The sequence below is a fragment of the Coffea arabica genome, chromosome 8c (genome assembly GCF_036785885.1).
Source record: "Coffea arabica cultivar ET-39 chromosome 8c, Coffea Arabica ET-39 HiFi, whole genome shotgun sequence".
Classification (NCBI taxonomy): domain Eukaryota; kingdom Viridiplantae; phylum Streptophyta; class Magnoliopsida; order Gentianales; family Rubiaceae; genus Coffea; species Coffea arabica.
Window position 1 is genome coordinate 23,270,250 of NC_092325.1, and position 17,797 is coordinate 23,288,046.

Sequence of the window (17,797 nt, forward strand, 5' to 3'; positions counted from 1 at the left end):
ACCATAATGGCAAAAACTTGGTTAGACTTGGTCTACAACCCCAATTTCCATTAGTAGATTGAGTGGTCCAAAATTTGCCACATTATTATATGCATTAAAGACTTAGCAAAACTCAAAATGGCCCAAATTTCCAACTTCATCCCTCCTATAGCTCCCAACTACACCTGAGAAAAACCACAATTATTAAACTCAGTTTGACTCAACGGTTGAACCTGTTGGCCCAATAATTAGCACGTTAGATTGGGCCGGGTCTCTAATTTAATTGCACAAAGAATTGACCTAGTCAAATATGATCAAACCCGTTTAACCAATTGGTTCAATTGGATCTCGTCCGATTTTTCAGTTGACCAAGATTTTTTTTTTTAATAATTGTGGGTTTAGATTGGGTCGGGTCTCTAATTTGATCACACAAGGAATTGACCTAGTCAAATCTGATCAAACTTGTTTAATCAACTGGTTCAACCGGAAATTGTCCGATTTTTCAGTTGACCCAGATTCTTTTCTTAATAATTGTGGGTTTTTTTAAGCAAAATGTATATATGCATTTAACAAGATTTGTATATTGGATCTTCATTTAAATATACATAAGACTTTATCACTTGTTTAGTTTTTTTTTTTGATAACTAAATCTTTTAAAATAAACTTGTTTACTATAAATTAATCCTTTTAAATTTTAAACTGATAATATTCTTTAAACAAAAATAAAATAATAAAAAATAATACTATATCTTTGAAAACAAGTTACACAATTTTGTTTTATAGTTGGCTATATTATTTATTTATGTAAAAATATGATAAAATGAAATTAAATTTTGTATTAATATTTATATTTTATTATATATCTGTGTAAGCACAATAATTAAATGCATCTAAAAGAACTTTATTACATATTTTATATATATTAAAATAACTATTTTGTATTTATAATTATTAAATTAGTATCCGCCAGTTCAAGTAGTGACCAATTAATTCAATCTCTCTACTAGTTCCTTGCCGAAGTGAGTTTAATAACTATGCGAGAAACTCTTTCAGATTTCTATACTACGGCACTTTGGCAAAAAGTGAATTTTGACTAGATTTCGACAGATCCAGGGCCTGCGGCTGCCATATTTTTGTAAGAGTATCACCTGAGCCCTCTTCAATGATCAATAGAAACCTACGTCGATTAATAGAAAGCTACATGGAAAGAAGCTTCTAAAAAGCATGGGCAAACCAGCATCTTATGCAGCCACGATTTCTTTGTTTCCGCCTAAAAAAAAAGGAGAAAAGGGTTGTGAATTTTTCAGGGCATTCCAGGAAAGATTCAGTAATTTTTTTTTTTTTTTGTAGAAGTAAAGATTTGGTATGGGTTGGAAGGAATTAACCATGTTTTAAGATTACTTATTATTAGATTTGGAAGATAAATTTGATTTTGTTCCCTGATTTTCCAAGAATTCCAACTTTACTTTTAAAAAAAAAATTCAGAGATGAAAACTATTGACAAGCTTAGGTCAAGAAGCCCCTTCATCGCCGCATTGGCTATTGGCTGTGGGAGTCTTGCCACAGAGCACCACTTCAAACCTCAAGTCTTACTTTCTAGTTAGGTTAGCTTTAGTAACATTGCCATCACGTGAATCTCATGAGATAAAACGAGAGGAGGAAAGAGGAGATTTAGGTGTGGCTACCACTTGAATCCGATGAAATAAAGTAGGAGGAAGAGATTAAGGTGGTGGTGGAAGAAGTGGAGGAAGTGGTAGGGTTTGCAGAGGAGGAAAAGTAGATGGAAGAGACCGAGAGAGATTTTCAAGCCAAGGAGCTTTGAGGAGGGATGGATTGAATGGCATGAAAACGGAGTGTAGTTGAGATGTTTCGAATTTAAACCCTCTCACTTTCGCTAAAAAAAATTAAAAAAAGTCAAGGACCTAATGTTCTTTTTTTTTTTTTTTTGGCTAACCCTGGGCACGAGGAGGGATGCCACCCCCTATTTATTTATTACATAACTTGGGTGAAAACAAAAGATGATGTCACAAAGGGGCTGACCTCTACCTGGTCGTGAAGAATCCTCCTAACTGATGGAATCCCTCTCCTATCTAGGCACATGGCTCCTCTAGCTACCGGAGGTAACACTGATGTGGAAGTATAAATCTCCTCTACCCCATGAGAGCACCCTACATTTGATAAAGCATCAGCAACTTGGTTCGCTTGGCAAAGACAATGTCTAACTTGTAGAAAATGATCCTTCAAGGCAACAAGCTGCTGCATCTCCTTATAGACACTCCATGGGCAACCAGACTTTCCAATTAAAATGTGGACTAATAAGAGTGAGTCTAGTTCAACTTCAAACCTGCTAAAGCCTCTCTGTACACATAGCTCTACTCCAAAAATTAGAGCTCGAGCTTCGGCCTATAAACTAGTAGCCCGTCCAAAATGGCAGGAGAACGCCAAGCGCAACCTGCCACAGCCATCTCGCAGGATCCCTTCTCCCCCACTAACACCAGGATTGCCCTTGGAGCACCCATCTGTATTGAGTTTGAGATCATCACAGGAAGGCTGAAACCACCTCACACGCTTATAGGTAACCTGTGGAGACCACCCGAAAATCTCCGTATAAAAGGGTACCCAAGCCACTAGGAAGAACCTGTGTCTCTGAAAGAATAATGCAAACAACTCCAAGAGGTCAGTGATGTCGAAGTTGCATAGCATGTCAAACCCTATTTGGATCCCCTCATATTTCCTGGAATTCCTAAATTTCCACAGGTGCCAACAAATCAGAAGCGGAAGAATATGATGGACAAACTCCAGATACCGATTGCCCCTCATCCCATACCACCAGGTTGCCATACACACACAAAATGACGAACCAATCCAAGATATACCCACTGCATCCCTAAAGAAATGCCAAACCCGTGAGGCCATATCATCCCCAGCAAACACATGATCTACCATTTTGATATTCAGGGAATGACAACACCTACACCTGGAGGGCCCTTGAATCCCAAATTTCCACAGACAGCAGTCCACCGGTAGTCGACCACGTAATAATCGTAATAAGAATAATGAGATTTTCAAGGGTAACACCGGATGCCATATTCTTCGAAATATGAAGGAGCTATTGGTATGTCGTCACACCAGCTCAAATACAGACTGTAGGGTGAACCGCCCAGATTGTGATGGTCTCCATACCATCAAATCAGGAAGCCGGCCCACTGGCGGAGCAACCCGAGCAACCTTGCTAATGATCCCAGCCGGCACCCATTGCCGAATAAGCTGTAAATTCCAAGATCCATCCGTAACAAAATCGGCAACCAGATGATCCGACACACTATCCAGTCTCGAAGCCAATGCTCCATTCCCTAGCCAATTATCAAACCAGAAGTTTGATCTACCAGACCGCCCAATCCATCCAATGTGCTGCTTCGCAAGATGACGCACCGCCATCATCCTTCTCCATACCTACAAACCCCCATCTCGATATACCAGATTAGGATGCACCTCCACACAAAACTTAGCCTTCATGAAGGTCACCCAAAGAGGTGATAGGGATCGAAAGCTCCACCATAACTTGATGGAAAACGCTTTATGAATATCCTCCAATCGCCGGAATCCTATGCCTCCCTTGTCACCTGGCACACACATGTCCCTCCACCTAATCCAATGCAACTTATGACCCCCCTCAGAGTCACCCCAGAGAAAATTCGAGAATCTCCCTTCATTCTCTTTAAATACTGATTTCGGAGGTGATGCAATAGATAAACCGGCAATACTGAAAGGACGTGCTTCAAAAGTACAATTCTACCCCCGGAAGACAATAACCTGTTTCTGCAGGACTCAACTTTACACACCACTACCTGGCATAGTCCAGCAAAGTACTCTTTTTTCCGCCTCTCGTAATACAGGGGATACCCTAAATATTTGATGGGAAATAGCCTAAAAGTGAAACCCATTACCTGCTGGATCTTCATCCTCCTCGGCCTACCTAATTTGGCATGTACCAAAAAACAACTCTTCTTTTTATTGAGCAACTAGCCAGAAACTACCTCATAACCATCCAGCACCCTCATTACTAGCCTGAGAGAAGCCACAGTTGCACTAGAGAAAATTAGCACATCATCAGCATAACCCAAATGTGTAATAGTCGGGCAACCTCTTGGAACCAAACCTGCCAATTATGCCCAAAACCCAACAACCCACCCAACCCACCCACTAATTTGAGAGGTTGGGTTGGGTAAGTTGGGTATTGGATCAATTTTGGGTTGGATAATAAAAACCCACATATATTTTGGGTGGTTTTGGTATTTGTGTTGGGCACTCATTACCCAATTTAAGTTAAAAAAACAAATAAACAAATTACAAGGGATGGGATATGGGATACAGAAACATTTCATTGTTCATGAAACAGCATGAGACATGAGCCCAAGCAGGGCCTCCATGTATGGATACTGAACAAAATTATATGAGCTACTTAGCTATAATACTTACTTGCATACGTTGACATTTTATTATTTTCCTATATTCAGAGCATTCCACTCCTTTTGCTTCCATAATATTTTTCGCCACTTCTTCTTTTGTCATGCAATCAAATATAAGCCCATTTGGATTGTTATTCTTTGAAAATTTATAAAAAAATATACTGTAACAATTTAATATATATATAATAACAAAATAATTAAAAAATGCGTTCAATAAAACATAAAAATTTTTTGGGAAAAAATAACAATCCGAGAAAGTTTGCAGACACCATATCATATGTGTGCCTTTCCCACTTCTTGTTGTACTAGTATGCCATTCCCATTCTCAGTTCTGGTAGACCAGCACAGAGTTGGACATTAAAGAGATCTTAATTGATCAAGGCAACTACCCTTGCTTTCATAACACGATTCTTTCTTCATTTTACTGCAAAATACACACTACACAAAATCCATTTCTGACACCACTAACCCACGCCAAAACCCCCCATCTCCTCCCATATCATACATGTGTATTTTAGTGTATTTGTATGTGTAAAAATAAAGTATTTCAAAAGAGTTTAAAAAGTGAGTGTACGTTTGTATCTGTGAGTGTTTTAGTGTGTGAAAATATGTCTATCTATGTGAAAATGTGTGAAATTTTTTTTTTGTATGTGAAAATATATTTAAGAGAGTTTATGTATCAAAATCTATTAATTAATATATTGGGTCATATTTGGTTTATGGGTTTGAGATGACCCAATATGACCCAATCCAAAATTGACCCAATCCAAAATTAACCCAATCTAAAGTTAGGCGGGTTGGGTGTGACCCATTTAAATGAAAACCCAATATTAACCCACCTAAAACCCGCCCAACCCGCCCAATTGCCAGGTATACTTGGAACCCTAAATCCTTGGAACCCATGTTGAGTCACTAACTGATTTGGAGAACGAGACAAAACCTTTGCCCCGATGATAAATAAAGCAGGAGACAATGGATCCTCCTGACGAAGCCCTGAAGCTGATTTAAAAAAACCGCAGAGCGACCCATTTATAATTACGGAGAACCAAACATTAGAGATAATCCGCCAAATCATATCAATCCAACGTTCCCCGAAGTCAAATGCGCATAGTACCTTTATCAAGAACGGCCACATCATCCTATCATAAGCTTTCGTCATATCAAGGAACTAATGTTCTTATTATAGGCGTATGGATGACTTGTCAAATTTTGGGCCACTCAATCCGCGATTGGGGCTATAGACTCAACAATTAAGAAAAATAGGCAACAAATTAGGATGAAAATTTCTATATAATACAACATGAAATTTCAAGTCAAATCAAGCTTTTATTGTACGTGGTTGAACTCGACGAATATACATATGAAATTTTAAATCAAATCCGATCAATTTTTTTTCAAAAAATTATCAAACACAAGTCAAGTTCAAACATTCATTATAATCTTGAAACCAATCCTAAACATATCTTTGTCAGACTCATTGAGACTTATTCTCAACCTTACATTTTAGTCCTACCCATCCTATTCATTTGCCATGTCTATTTTCAGCACTCTATTTTCTTGTTGGACAAAATACCCCACATTATGGAAACTAGTCGCTAATCCCGAATGGGTGCCGCTGAGAAAATTGCTCTCATTGCTGTCAATATGGGATTCAGATCATTATATCGAGAGCAAATTGCGCGAAATGTCACTAAACTATTGTGAGAGGCCAGTTTTGGTCACTAAACTTTTTTATTAGCAAAAAATGTCACTGAACTAGTAAATCTGTACTGTTTTTGTCACTCCGTGATCTTATGCTGTTAGGAGAGGCGGAAAGTAACCTTTTGAAGGGCAATTTCGTCTACACAGCTTTTGTGGGAAAAATTTCGTTTGGGAAATGAAAGGACAATAGTTCCATCTCTTAAAAATCAACAACAATGATGTGCTGCAAATAGAGCTACAACTGGAAAACGTTTGATAAATTTGAGGCTTCTCCTCCGGCCAGGGTGACGGAACTTTTCCAGCAATGTTGGGTTCATTCGAACAAGTTCCAAGATTGAAAAGACCAATGAATCACAGACTATACCAAGGCAGAGAATGTTCTCAACATTTTGTTGGAATGATATGAGAAGACCAATGAATTCACTTCTCTCATAAGACATCTCTTCCCATTCAACCATCAAGTGATGCTCCTAGCGCTACTGCAAATATCTCATTCTGGATTCCGAAAAGAGTTGCACCATGGAATCCCACATCCCTTTGTAAAAATCTCTGATTGGTTGCCTAAAATTCTCTAGACTTTCTTGATCTGCTACAGTGGAGGGCAATCCATCCTTAAGAAGAAGAGAATAAAAACCCTGCCAACCTTGATGAACAGAATCGTCAATGTGACAGCCCCACCTTCCCCTAAGGCGAACCAAAGGGTTCAGCGGACCGCCTGCCCAGCTCTCGCTGGGGCTCACTACAGTTCTCAAATAAATTACATCACTCACTTCCGAACATAGGGTACAATCCGCAATAATAAACGAAATAACAATTCCCAAGTTCAGAATGTATACTTACATACATTCAAATCTAAAATAGTAGTACAACCCAAATGTACAAAGGTTCTCAATTCTTCATACATCCAACCCTTGCCAAGCACTAGAGCGAGAACCATTACAAAAATTCTCAAGAACTAGACTAGGCTAGTTTGTACAGATCTCTCGTCCTTGCTCGCATCCCCTGTTAAGGAAAACAAAACTAACAGAATGAGCTAAAAACTCAGTGAGGTTCCAGACACATAATCAACTTAAACAAGGACATTAGTCATGTAATAACAAGTAATCCAGAAAATATTTACAATATAAAACAATGATAACACATTCATTAAAAAGATACATACTCACATGGAGCCTTTTGTTCTTTTATTCACCGTTCATTTTCTTATTCTTCCAATCATTTTAAAATGCATTTTCACTACAAGAAAAAAGGTCATTAGTGACAACATTTCTTTGTGACGACAAAAAGTCGTCACAAAATGAGGTTGTTTAGTCACGACTTTGAAGGTTGTCACAATTGACTCAAAGCAAATAAGTTTTCAGTGACAACTTTTAATTGTCGTCACAAAACTACTTCGCGCCATGGGATTTGGAAGGCGCGAGTTTTGCGATAGTGACGACTTGATAAAAGTTGTCAGTAATTCTACCACTTTCTTTGACAACTTTTCGTTGTTGTCACTGTTTATGTTTATTGACGACCAATTTTTGTCAATAAAACTATAGTGTAGTTAGTGACAACAAAAATTGGTCATCAGTGACAATTTTTCTTTTTGACGAAAAGAAGTTGTCACAAAAGTCTATCCTTTATTGACGACTTTCTAACTCGTCACAAACCTTTAATGGGAGGCAACTCATTTGTGACTTCTAAGTCGTCACTAGTAAATTCCCGCCAAGATTTAGCAAGAAGGCGGGAGTGTTTAGAACACACAATAGTGACGACATTAAGAACATCATCACTATTGCTTGGCCTATTTACGGACGACTTTTTGTTGTCGTCACTGATCACTAAAAAAAGTTATTAGTGACAACATTTTTTAGTAATGACAATATTTCGTCACAAAAGGGGATTCTTTAGTCGCGACACCTAAAGTTGTCACAATTCCATCAAAACAACTAAATGTTTATTGACGACAAGGAGAGTTGTCATAATTGCTCAAAGCGACAGTGTCTTCAGTGACGACCTTGGAAAATGTTGTCACTAAAATGATTTATTCAGTGACAACTTCTAATATCGTCACTGTCACTCTCTTGATTCGGATTTAGTGACAAGAATTAATCGTCACTATTTAAAGTAGTTATTTCTAAGTCACTTTCATTAATTCTACTGTGCCACCCTAACTTTTGCGATTTAGCCCCAAATGTTATAAAAAATTCCATTAATTCCATTATGATACCTTAAGTTTTACAATTTAGCCCCATATGTAGTACACCGATTTCTTTAATTCTATTATTACTCCCTAACTTTTGTAATTTAGCACCATATGTAATTTACCAATTTCATTAATTTTACTTTGACACTATAACTTTTGCAATTTAACCCCCATATGTAATACACCAATTTTATTATTTCTATTATGGCACCCTAACTTTTACAATTTAGCCCCTATTTTTTTATTAGGAAATTGCGAATGGTATCTTGATAAACTATGCATAAATATTTTATAATTTTCTCAAACTTAAGTAATAATTTGTTATAAACTCTAAAGATATATCTTTCATTACAATAGTTATAAGGCAGGCAGGTCTTTTTATCAATGGAATAAGAAATTTATGTCAGATTTATCCTTTGTACTACATGCCAAGTAGTATTAGCAAAGGAATAACAAAGTACTACAAAGTAATTAACAAGATAGCCTTCAGGGAGTGTAGTTTATGGGCAAATGAGCATTATCTATTCAAAGTACCAACTTTTTATGGGCATTTTACTCTCAAACATATAATTTATGATAAATTTATAAATGTTTGTAAGTAAAATTCAAAAAGTGTTACACTGATTTCTTACAAAACGAAAACTGGCAGGTTATCTCTTCAACATAAATTAAATTTTTTTAAAAAAAGAAATGGCCCATAAAATACCAACTCTTTGTGGGTTTCCTTTACATGAATAAATATTTTGCTCTTTATGGGCATTTCACTCTGAATCATTTAATTTATGTTAAATACATAAATGTTTGTAAGTAAAATTCAAAAAGTGTTGCACTAATATTTTTATGAAAGGGAAACTGGTAGGTTTTGTATTTAACATAAATTAAATATGTGAAAGCAAAAAAAAAAAAAAGAAATTACCCATAAATCTATATCTTGCAAATGTATTACAAGAAATTTGGTCATTAGTGACAACCAATTTTTATTCTGTTTTTGCTCTCTAATGATTTTTTTAACTATTAGGAACTCAAATTTTGTCATGTAAATTAATATTAGTGCAATAATTTGAAGTGAAATTAACCATTTGAAACAAATCATCTCTCCTTATTATAAAATAAAAAAAATTCTGGAGTTTTGGGCAAAAATAATGAAAAGAAAGATAAGTAAGTTGTAATTTAGTTCACAATTTTGAGAAAGTGATATCAATATTAATATGGGATCAACTGTTTGATGTCATAAAAAAATTACCTGTTATGAATATTTTTACAAAAATATTTAAAAGTTGCAAGTAATAATATATTAGTAAAATGTTAATTCAAAACTAAAAAACTTGGGTTGAAATTTTGGTACGAGTAGGGGGGAAATGTAAGGAATTGAAATTTCATTCAAAGTCAATAGTTTGAGGAGAAGCACGGAATTGACTTGAACACTTAGTGAAACCAACAACTCGCGGTCATGTTTAGTCATTCACCGAACAAAAGGCTACCAGCCATGAGCCAACAGCCAACAAGCAACACTTAGAACCAAAAAACACACTCTGCTCCTCATCTCTGCCGAGCCCCAAAAAACACACTGCTCATCTCTGCCGGAAACATCTCCTCGCCGAGAACCAAGAAACATCTCCTCGCCATCTGCTAATCGATCTTGGCTGGGAAATGATGAAATAGAAGACCACATTTAGCAGCAACTGTCTACAAAAAAAGGTATGCTGATTCTCTTTTGCCTCCCTAATTTTCCCCCAAATGGTTTGCCCCTAATGAATTCCCCCGTTTAGATTTAAATTCCATTCAAACTCGAGAATGACAAGTTTGATATTTTATCCAAAAACTGCGATAGAACTGAAATCTGAGTTAGGAAACGGTCGTCGTCAACTATAGCTGATCAATTAGGTTTAATTTGACACGTACATTTGGCAAAATTTTCTTCTTTTTGATCTAGAGATTGACAAAATAAAACCTTCCGCTGCTAAAAAAACTTAGTTGTTTGATTGGTTATTCATTGAAAACTTTACAAGATTTCGATCTGCTATATGTTTTTGTAGTATGATAAACAGATTATTTATGGGGTTTAAAATAGAAAGGTCAACTTTAGCTTCTCCAACTGCTATATATTTGAATCTCGCCTTGTGTGTGTGTGTGTGTTCCCCTTGTTTTGGCTAATTTCTTGGTATTCTGGTGCATTTCACTTTGTCATTCTTCTCAGTCTATTCTTGTTTAGAGGCTTGCGAAGTACTTGTTAAATGTTGTCGAGTCGAAGGAGGTAGGGACCTAGATTGAATAGGTACTATTATGGAATAAGATTAATATGCCATGAGTTAATTCTTTGCTACGGATAAGGGATTTACATTTCAGTATGCACGTGACAATGACTGTTCCTGGATGGACTAATGATAGTGACCGGAAAAATTGATAAGTTTTTTATCAGCCATTGGCACAATCATCCGATATTTTCAATGTCCGCCAGGCCCGGCAATCAGAATCTCTTGCGAGAGTCAATTAATACTGCTGATATCTTATTGACAAGCAAAGGATATACTTAAAACCATTGTCAGATTTTGGAGAGAACTTGAAGCTAGTATCAGCCATTAGCTAGCCATGTTGATTCTAATCAAGCTTATACTGCTTGTGGTTTCCACTCTATCTGGCTTTGCATCTTCCCAGGACCTTAGTATCACCTACAACGGATTCCGGTCGTCAAAAGGAATAGATAAGGTGACAAAAGAACATACATACAAACAATATGCATACAAAAGAACATCAATGGCGGCACATTATCAGAAACTAGTCATATATCTATATGTATTTTTTTTAAACCTGTAACTGTAGGGTTCTAGATAGCAGTGCAATCACCGCGCCAACACAAATATTTAATGTCCAAAACTGTAACTAAACAAGACAAATAAAACATTAAACCCAACTCAAAAATTGCAACATCTTAATACTAGTTTTGCAAGTAAAATGTTACCCTCCCAAAGACGCTAATAGTAGAAAAATTAGGCAGTAGTAGCCGCCTGGGCAGCAATCCTTTTCCTTTGTTCCTCTATAACTGACAACTTGATACCTTTGCCCTTTGGGGGAGACACCCAGGGCTTTGCACCTTTTCCAATGTTGTGTCTTCTAACTTTTGTCAGATACAAGTTTGGCAGAAACTTTTGCCTCTGAGTCTCTAACAATTCAGAAACAACTTCATATTTTTTATTTAATATACTTTTCTGATTGAAATCACAGAATATGATCAGAAACAGATAGAATCTGAATCTTGGCATTGTTACTTTACATAAAGATGATATCTTATCCACTATAACATTGCCATGTTTTCTTTGATGAGAAGTGGTGCCTTTTGATGATTTCCTTTGCCTTGGCAAAAACTGACTGCAGAACTTCCCTTGTCAAGAAGTTGAAAGACATAACAAACCTGAAGTTGAACTGAAGTATGTTGCTCTTTACTGTTGTCACATTAGTTAGTTTCAATCGCTATGGTTATTAAATTCTAAACTTTCAATTTTGTGATAATTGACAAATATAGCATGCGAGTTAGATTACAAAAAGGTTAAGTTCTTGCATGCTGGTCCGGTTTGTAGTGATCTTGTATGTTCTTCATAGTTAGGATTGGCAGCAGTCTCTTTTTTCTAATCGAGTGCTATATTTCTGATAGAGTTGAAACTTATAAAATATCTGGGTTTGTATACTCTTGTAATTCCTAGAGTTGATATGACTTGAAAATTCTTGTGAATCTTTTGATGGTCTCAAGATGCTTCAGATATGCTTTTCTTTTATCTGAGTTTGAAAAAAAAATGTGGCCCATATGACATGGGTGTTTGCACTTTGAGTAGGAGGTTAAGTCAACATGTTGATGCCATTCTTAAGTGCCAAGGATTGCAATTGCATCTTATAGAAATATTAACTATATTCTTTGGATTCTATTCTGACTCTGGCTGGAGCATGGGATGTAAAACATATAGTTTTGCTGGTTTGGTCCATTAGTGAAATTCTTAATTAGTAGTATAATCCTCACTTCAGGTCCTTCAGTAGTGAACAAGCGGGAAGATGTAAGAATCCTCTGATTGTGCCAGTTTTTTACTGTTGTATCAACATCTATTTTAGAATTTTATGGTAGCTATTCCAAGTAGCATGCTGATCTTATTGATGCTTTGGCATGGGTGTGTCTGGTGACTGAAGGTGGTTAAGTCATTGGTCTCTTCTGCTATATTTTGGGCATGATTATCATGTAGGCTATTTTAGACCTTCTATGTGTTTTTTCTGTGATGACAATTTACAGTCTGGTACTTTTTCTAGCATAAATGACTAATTACATTCATGAGATTTGTAAAACTTTAAATTTTTTAATTTATTTTCAGGACTAGCCCAGAACTTCTGCTTAATTCTGTAAGGACTGTTTCACTCACATCTTTCTTAATATTTTTGTCTCCTTGTTAGTGGTTTTAGTGATTTTTGATGTCTAACGGTGTCTAAAGTGCTGTGTGTGGACTCATGCTCTCCCCCTCCTCTTTTTTTTCAAAACGCTGAGTTGGAAATTTGTCCAAATGTAGCAGCATTTATGTTCATATGAGATCTGTTGCTGTGATGCCTGTACATGTTGAGGCATCTGATGGAACTTTTTGTGTCACTTTCTAATGAAAGTAATGGGACAGCAACTACCTCAAGTAGTTTAATTGTCAAAAGTGACTAAACTTCAATATCAGAAATGTTCTTGTTATCCCTCCATAATAGAGTGGCTAAGGACCTATGGAGTCTGCAATTCCTTGTTCTCATGCTGCAAACTCGTGACCTGTGGCATCTTGGACATGGATGGTCTCAAAGCTTCCCTTATGTTTCTCTCTATTCTTGATTACTCCAACCCAACCTCTGTTCCTTCCCCCAGTCACCATGACAACATTCCCAACATCAAACTTGATGAATTCAGTAATCTTGTTGTTCTCCAGGTCAAGTTTGATGGTGTCATTGGCCTTGATGAGTGGGTCTGGGTAACGAATGGTATGACCATCATAGGTATTCAGCTATGGCTTGCCCTTCTGTCCAAACTGTACTGATCGAACCTTACACAGCTTAAACTTTGCCTCCTCATCCCTGAAACTTCTGGTTTGATTAGCTGGCCCTGGCTATGTTGTTAACTAAGCTGATATGGTGATCATTGTCTGTGTGGCCCGGGATACAGTAGTGCTTGCCAAGAAAATCTCACAAGACTCCAGAATTAATTCCTATCTGCCTTACATTGTGTTTTGCATTGCACACAGCCTCCTCACATGCTTACATTGTGACATGTTTGAATTTAGTAATAGCTGTGTTGTATTTTGTTTAATTTTTATTATTGTTGTATGGGAAGATTAATTTCCTATATTTATTATATGTGTTGTTGTAATATCATGGTTGCATATTTTTTTGTGTTAGGATCAACGGTGCTTTTGAAAAAACATGGATAGGAGTTGGATGACAATTAAAGATTACTTGCATCCTAGATATTTGGCAGGAGTGAAAGAATTCGTTCAGTTCGCTTATTTAGGCAAGGATCCCACATATAAGCTCCCTTGTCCATGTAAAGGGTGCAACAACTTTGAGGATCAAACTATGGAGGTCATGAAAAGTCATTTGTGTGGGGGAATTGTTGAGAGCTATACTAGGTGGGTATATCATGGTGAAAGGTTTGAGGATTCTGATGAGGATGAAGATGATAACATAGTTTTAGATGAAGAAAACAGTGAGTCAGATGATATTCAAGAAATGTTAAATGACGTTGGTACTGCAAACTTTGGCGAGAATTGGAGAAATTCGGGGGAACATAATAGGGATATACCAAATAAGCAAGAGGGGGAAGCAAGTAAGTTTCTTAGATTATTATCTGAAGCTGAAAAAAGTCTCTACCCGGGTTGTGATAAGTACTCAAAACTTTCCTTTGTTGTCCATATCCTTCATTTGAAAACTATGAATCGGTGGACTTGCAAATCCATCGATATGCTGCTGAAATTCCTCATTCAAGTCTTCCCCATGGCATCAATTCCTAGCTCATACTATGATGCAAAAAATTTAATTCGTGAGCTAGGACTCAAGTGTGAAAAAATACATGCATGTGAAAATGATTGTGCACTTTATTGGAAAGAAAATGAAAGCCTCGATCACTGCCCAAATGAAAAATGTAAAGCACCTCGTTATAAATCCCCGGGTTCTAAAATTCCTAGAAAAGTGCTTCGCTATTTCCCCTTAAAGTCAAGGTTGCAAAGACTATTCATAAACAAGGAGATAGCTCAAGATATGAGGTGGCATAAAGAGAGACGCGTTCCCAAGGAAAACACAATGACACACCCTGCTGACTCAATAGCTTGGAAGGAGTTTGATAACAGTCACCCATCTTTTGCCGAAGATTCTCGTAATGTTAGGTTGGGGCTTTCAACTGATGGTTTCAATCCCTATGGAAACATGAATAATGCATATAGTATATGGCCTGTAATCCTTGTTCCTTACAATCTACCACCTTGGAAATGCTTAAAGGACCCTTTTTTCCTGTTATCAATGATTATTCCAGGTCCTAAGTGCATAGGAAATGATATGGATATATTTTTTAGGCCTCTAATTGATGAGTTGAAAGAGTTTTTTGACACTGGCTTTGAGACTTATGATGCAGCCGTGGGAGAAAAATTTATGTTACGGGCTGCTCTATTGTGGACTATAAGTGATTTTCCAGCATATGCCTATTTGTCAGGGTGGAGTACGAAAGGTTATAAGGCCTGTCCTATTTGTTTAGATGATACAACCAGTGTATATCTGAGAAATGGATTAAAATGTTGCTATATGGGGCACCGGCGATTTTTGCCAGCGGACCATAAATGGCGCAGAGAAAGAAAGTCATTTGATGGCAAGAGTGATCTTAGACAGCCTGTTAGAACTTTATCCGGTGAAGAAATCTTTGAACAACTTCAAGAGTTTGATCAAATGGTGTTTGGTAAGGCACCTGAATTGCTTAAACAGAAGAAAAGAAAACGCATGCAAAATCAGTCAAATTGGTTGAAGAAAAGCATTTTTTTTGAGCTGCCATATTGGAGTACTAACAAAATTAGACACAACTTGGACATTATGCATATCGTGAAGAATGTGTGTGAAATTTTGTTGGCTACAGTGATGGGTACGGGACACAAAAATAGGGACACTTGGCAAGCTAGAGAGGATTTGAAGGAAATGAGATTGAGGGAAGAATTGCATCTTCAAACTCAAGGGGATTCAAAGGTGATGCCCGCTGCATGCTACACTCTTTCACGCAGCGAAAAACAAAAACTATGCCAGTTTTTGAGCTCACTCAAGTTCCCCGATGGATTTGCCTCAAACATATCTCATTGTGTTAAGCCAAAAGAGTGCCAAATTTCAGGGATGAAGAGTCATGATTATCATGTATTCTTGCAACGTCTACTTCCATTAGCAATTAGAGGCATGCTGCCAAAGGATGTTTCCCAAACTTTGGTAGAACTAAGCAATTTTTTTAGGAAAATTTGTTCCAGGACTCTTTATGTAGATGAGTTAGATGCACAGGAGAAAAACATTGTTGTAATACTCTGCAAACTTGAAAAAATTTTCCCTCCAAATTTCTTCGATGTAATGGTCCATTTAATGGTCCATTTACCTGCTGAAGCAAAACTTGCTGGCCCAGCACAATACCGGTGGATGTTCCCATTTGAGAGGTAGTGTAAAGGCTATTTTAAGACTGAATCTTCTTTTGCTTCATAGGGTCGTACTGCTGTGACATCTTATGGCTGCATTTTTGTGACACAGAAAAATGGGTCAATACAAAGGTTATGTGCACAACAGAGCTCGACCGGAAGGATGCATTGTTGAGCGTTACTTGGATGATGAATGTCTAACATTCATTTCTAGGTACTTGCACAATGTTCCTACAATATTTAATGAACCAGAAAGAAACACCGAACGCTTTGAGGCTGCTGGAAAGTTGTCTATTTTTTCTGGAATGGCTCGGCCTTTTGGGGCAGCAACATTTTGTTGCTTAAGTGAATCAGAGTTGATGAAAATACATTTATTCATCTTGAAAAATTGTGAAGAAATTGATGATTACATAAGGTAATAAATTTATTACCTTATGTATATCATAGGTGTTATATGTTTAGTCAATTATAGCACTAACCGTAGCACATAGATAACTAATAATACTATTGTATAGGATGCACAAAGAATTGCTTCAGCAGCAAAATGTGTCGAATGTAGAGCAGATGCACGATTTAGAGTTTCCAAAGTGGTTTGAAGATCGTGTAAGTATGGAACAAACTACTAGAAAACTTGTGGTATTTATATAGTTGTTAATTTGTTCAGTCATTCTAATTTCTTATTTGGGTCATATAGGTCACTTACATGCATACACAAGGCAGATGCTGTGATGAATTGTTGTCTTTGGCCAAAGGACTGGATTTTAGAGTGATCAAATATCCTGGTTGTAATGTCAATGGGTTTAGATTTCATACCAAAACACGTGAGGTAGACAGAAAAACCCAGAATAGTGGCATTATGGTGAAGGGTGAGCATGCTGATGTAGAAATAAACTTCTATGGTGCTATTACAGATATCTTAGAGGTTGAATACTCCTTCAGTCAAAGCCGAGTAGTTCTGTTCAAGTGTGATTGGTGGGACTTGAAAAATAGCTCATGTCTTAAAATAGACAAACAGAGTAATCTAAGCAGCGTCAATTTGTCAAAAAAATGGTATATAGACCAGCCATTTGTATTCGCTTCCCAAGCCGAACAGGTCTTTTACGTAAAGGATATGAGGCTTGGAGGTGATTGGCATGTTGTCGAGTCAGTCTGTCCACGTTCATCATATGCTGTTCTTGAAAAGGATGAGGATAAATCATGTGAAGAAGAACAAGTTTACCAAGAAGATTATCTTGAAGACCTAATTGGGGTTCAAGAGAATGTCGATTTGTCTAACTTGAGAAGAGGTGATATGCTAGCTGATGAAGCTGTAGAAACTGGCATCCTAAATTCTGATTCTTCAGCTAAACATGCCAGGAAAATGGATGATTTTTTTGTTGATGATGATGAGATTCAGCAATTGAGCTCGAGTGAAGATGAAAGTGAAAAATTTGTAGAAAGTGATGACTATGAGTCTGACTAAACGATGTTGTAAATAACATTTTCAGTTTCTATTTATAGTTACAATGTAACTTTTGGTTCAAATCAAGTGTATTTCTTATCTTGAATTATTTTTAGTCACTCTTATCTTCTAATTTGCAATATCTATTGTAAAATACAAGGCATATTAATTAAGTTCCTCCTTCGGGTGAGCATGCTGGTAATTGTACCTTGTCCTGGCATTTTAGACATATTTAGTCTAAATGCATGGCTGATTGATATCTTTTTATCATGTAGTTACATGGCTGGGCCAGGGAAGAAAGGAAAATGTCCTATGCGACCAACTCGAGGTGCTGAAATACCTAATGCAGCAGAAGCTAGAG

At 36.9% G+C, this 17,797-nt stretch overlaps 1 protein-coding gene across 1 annotated transcript; it reads left to right on the forward strand.

The window, feature by feature from the left end:
* Nucleotides 1–13,136: 13,136 nt before the first annotated feature.
* Nucleotides 13,137–17,457, forward strand: LOC113693342 (uncharacterized). The gene is made up of 5 exons (XM_072062698.1): nt 13,137–13,326; nt 13,820–16,016; nt 16,108–16,410; nt 16,511–16,598; nt 16,690–17,457. Exons 1-5 carry the CDS (start codon nt 13,137–13,139, stop codon nt 17,455–17,457), a joined length of 3,546 nt encoding a protein of 1,181 aa, XP_071918799.1.
* Nucleotides 17,458–17,797: the final 340 nt, after the last annotated feature.

What these genes read in the sequence shown, in the direction of transcription:
- LOC113693342 (XM_072062698.1), top strand. Translation starts at nt 13,137, where the DNA reads ATGGATGGTCTCAAAGCTTCCCTTATGTTTCTCTCTATTCTTGATTAC. An exon ending in TGGATGTTCCCATTTGAGAG is followed by an intron (nt 16,017 to 16,107) that starts GTAGTGTAAAGG and finishes TTTGTGACACAG; the next exon opens with AAAAATGGGTCAATACAAAG. An exon ending in CAAAGTGGTTTGAAGATCGT is followed by an intron (nt 16,599 to 16,689) that starts GTAAGTATGGAA and finishes TGGGTCATATAG; the next exon opens with GTCACTTACATGCATACACA.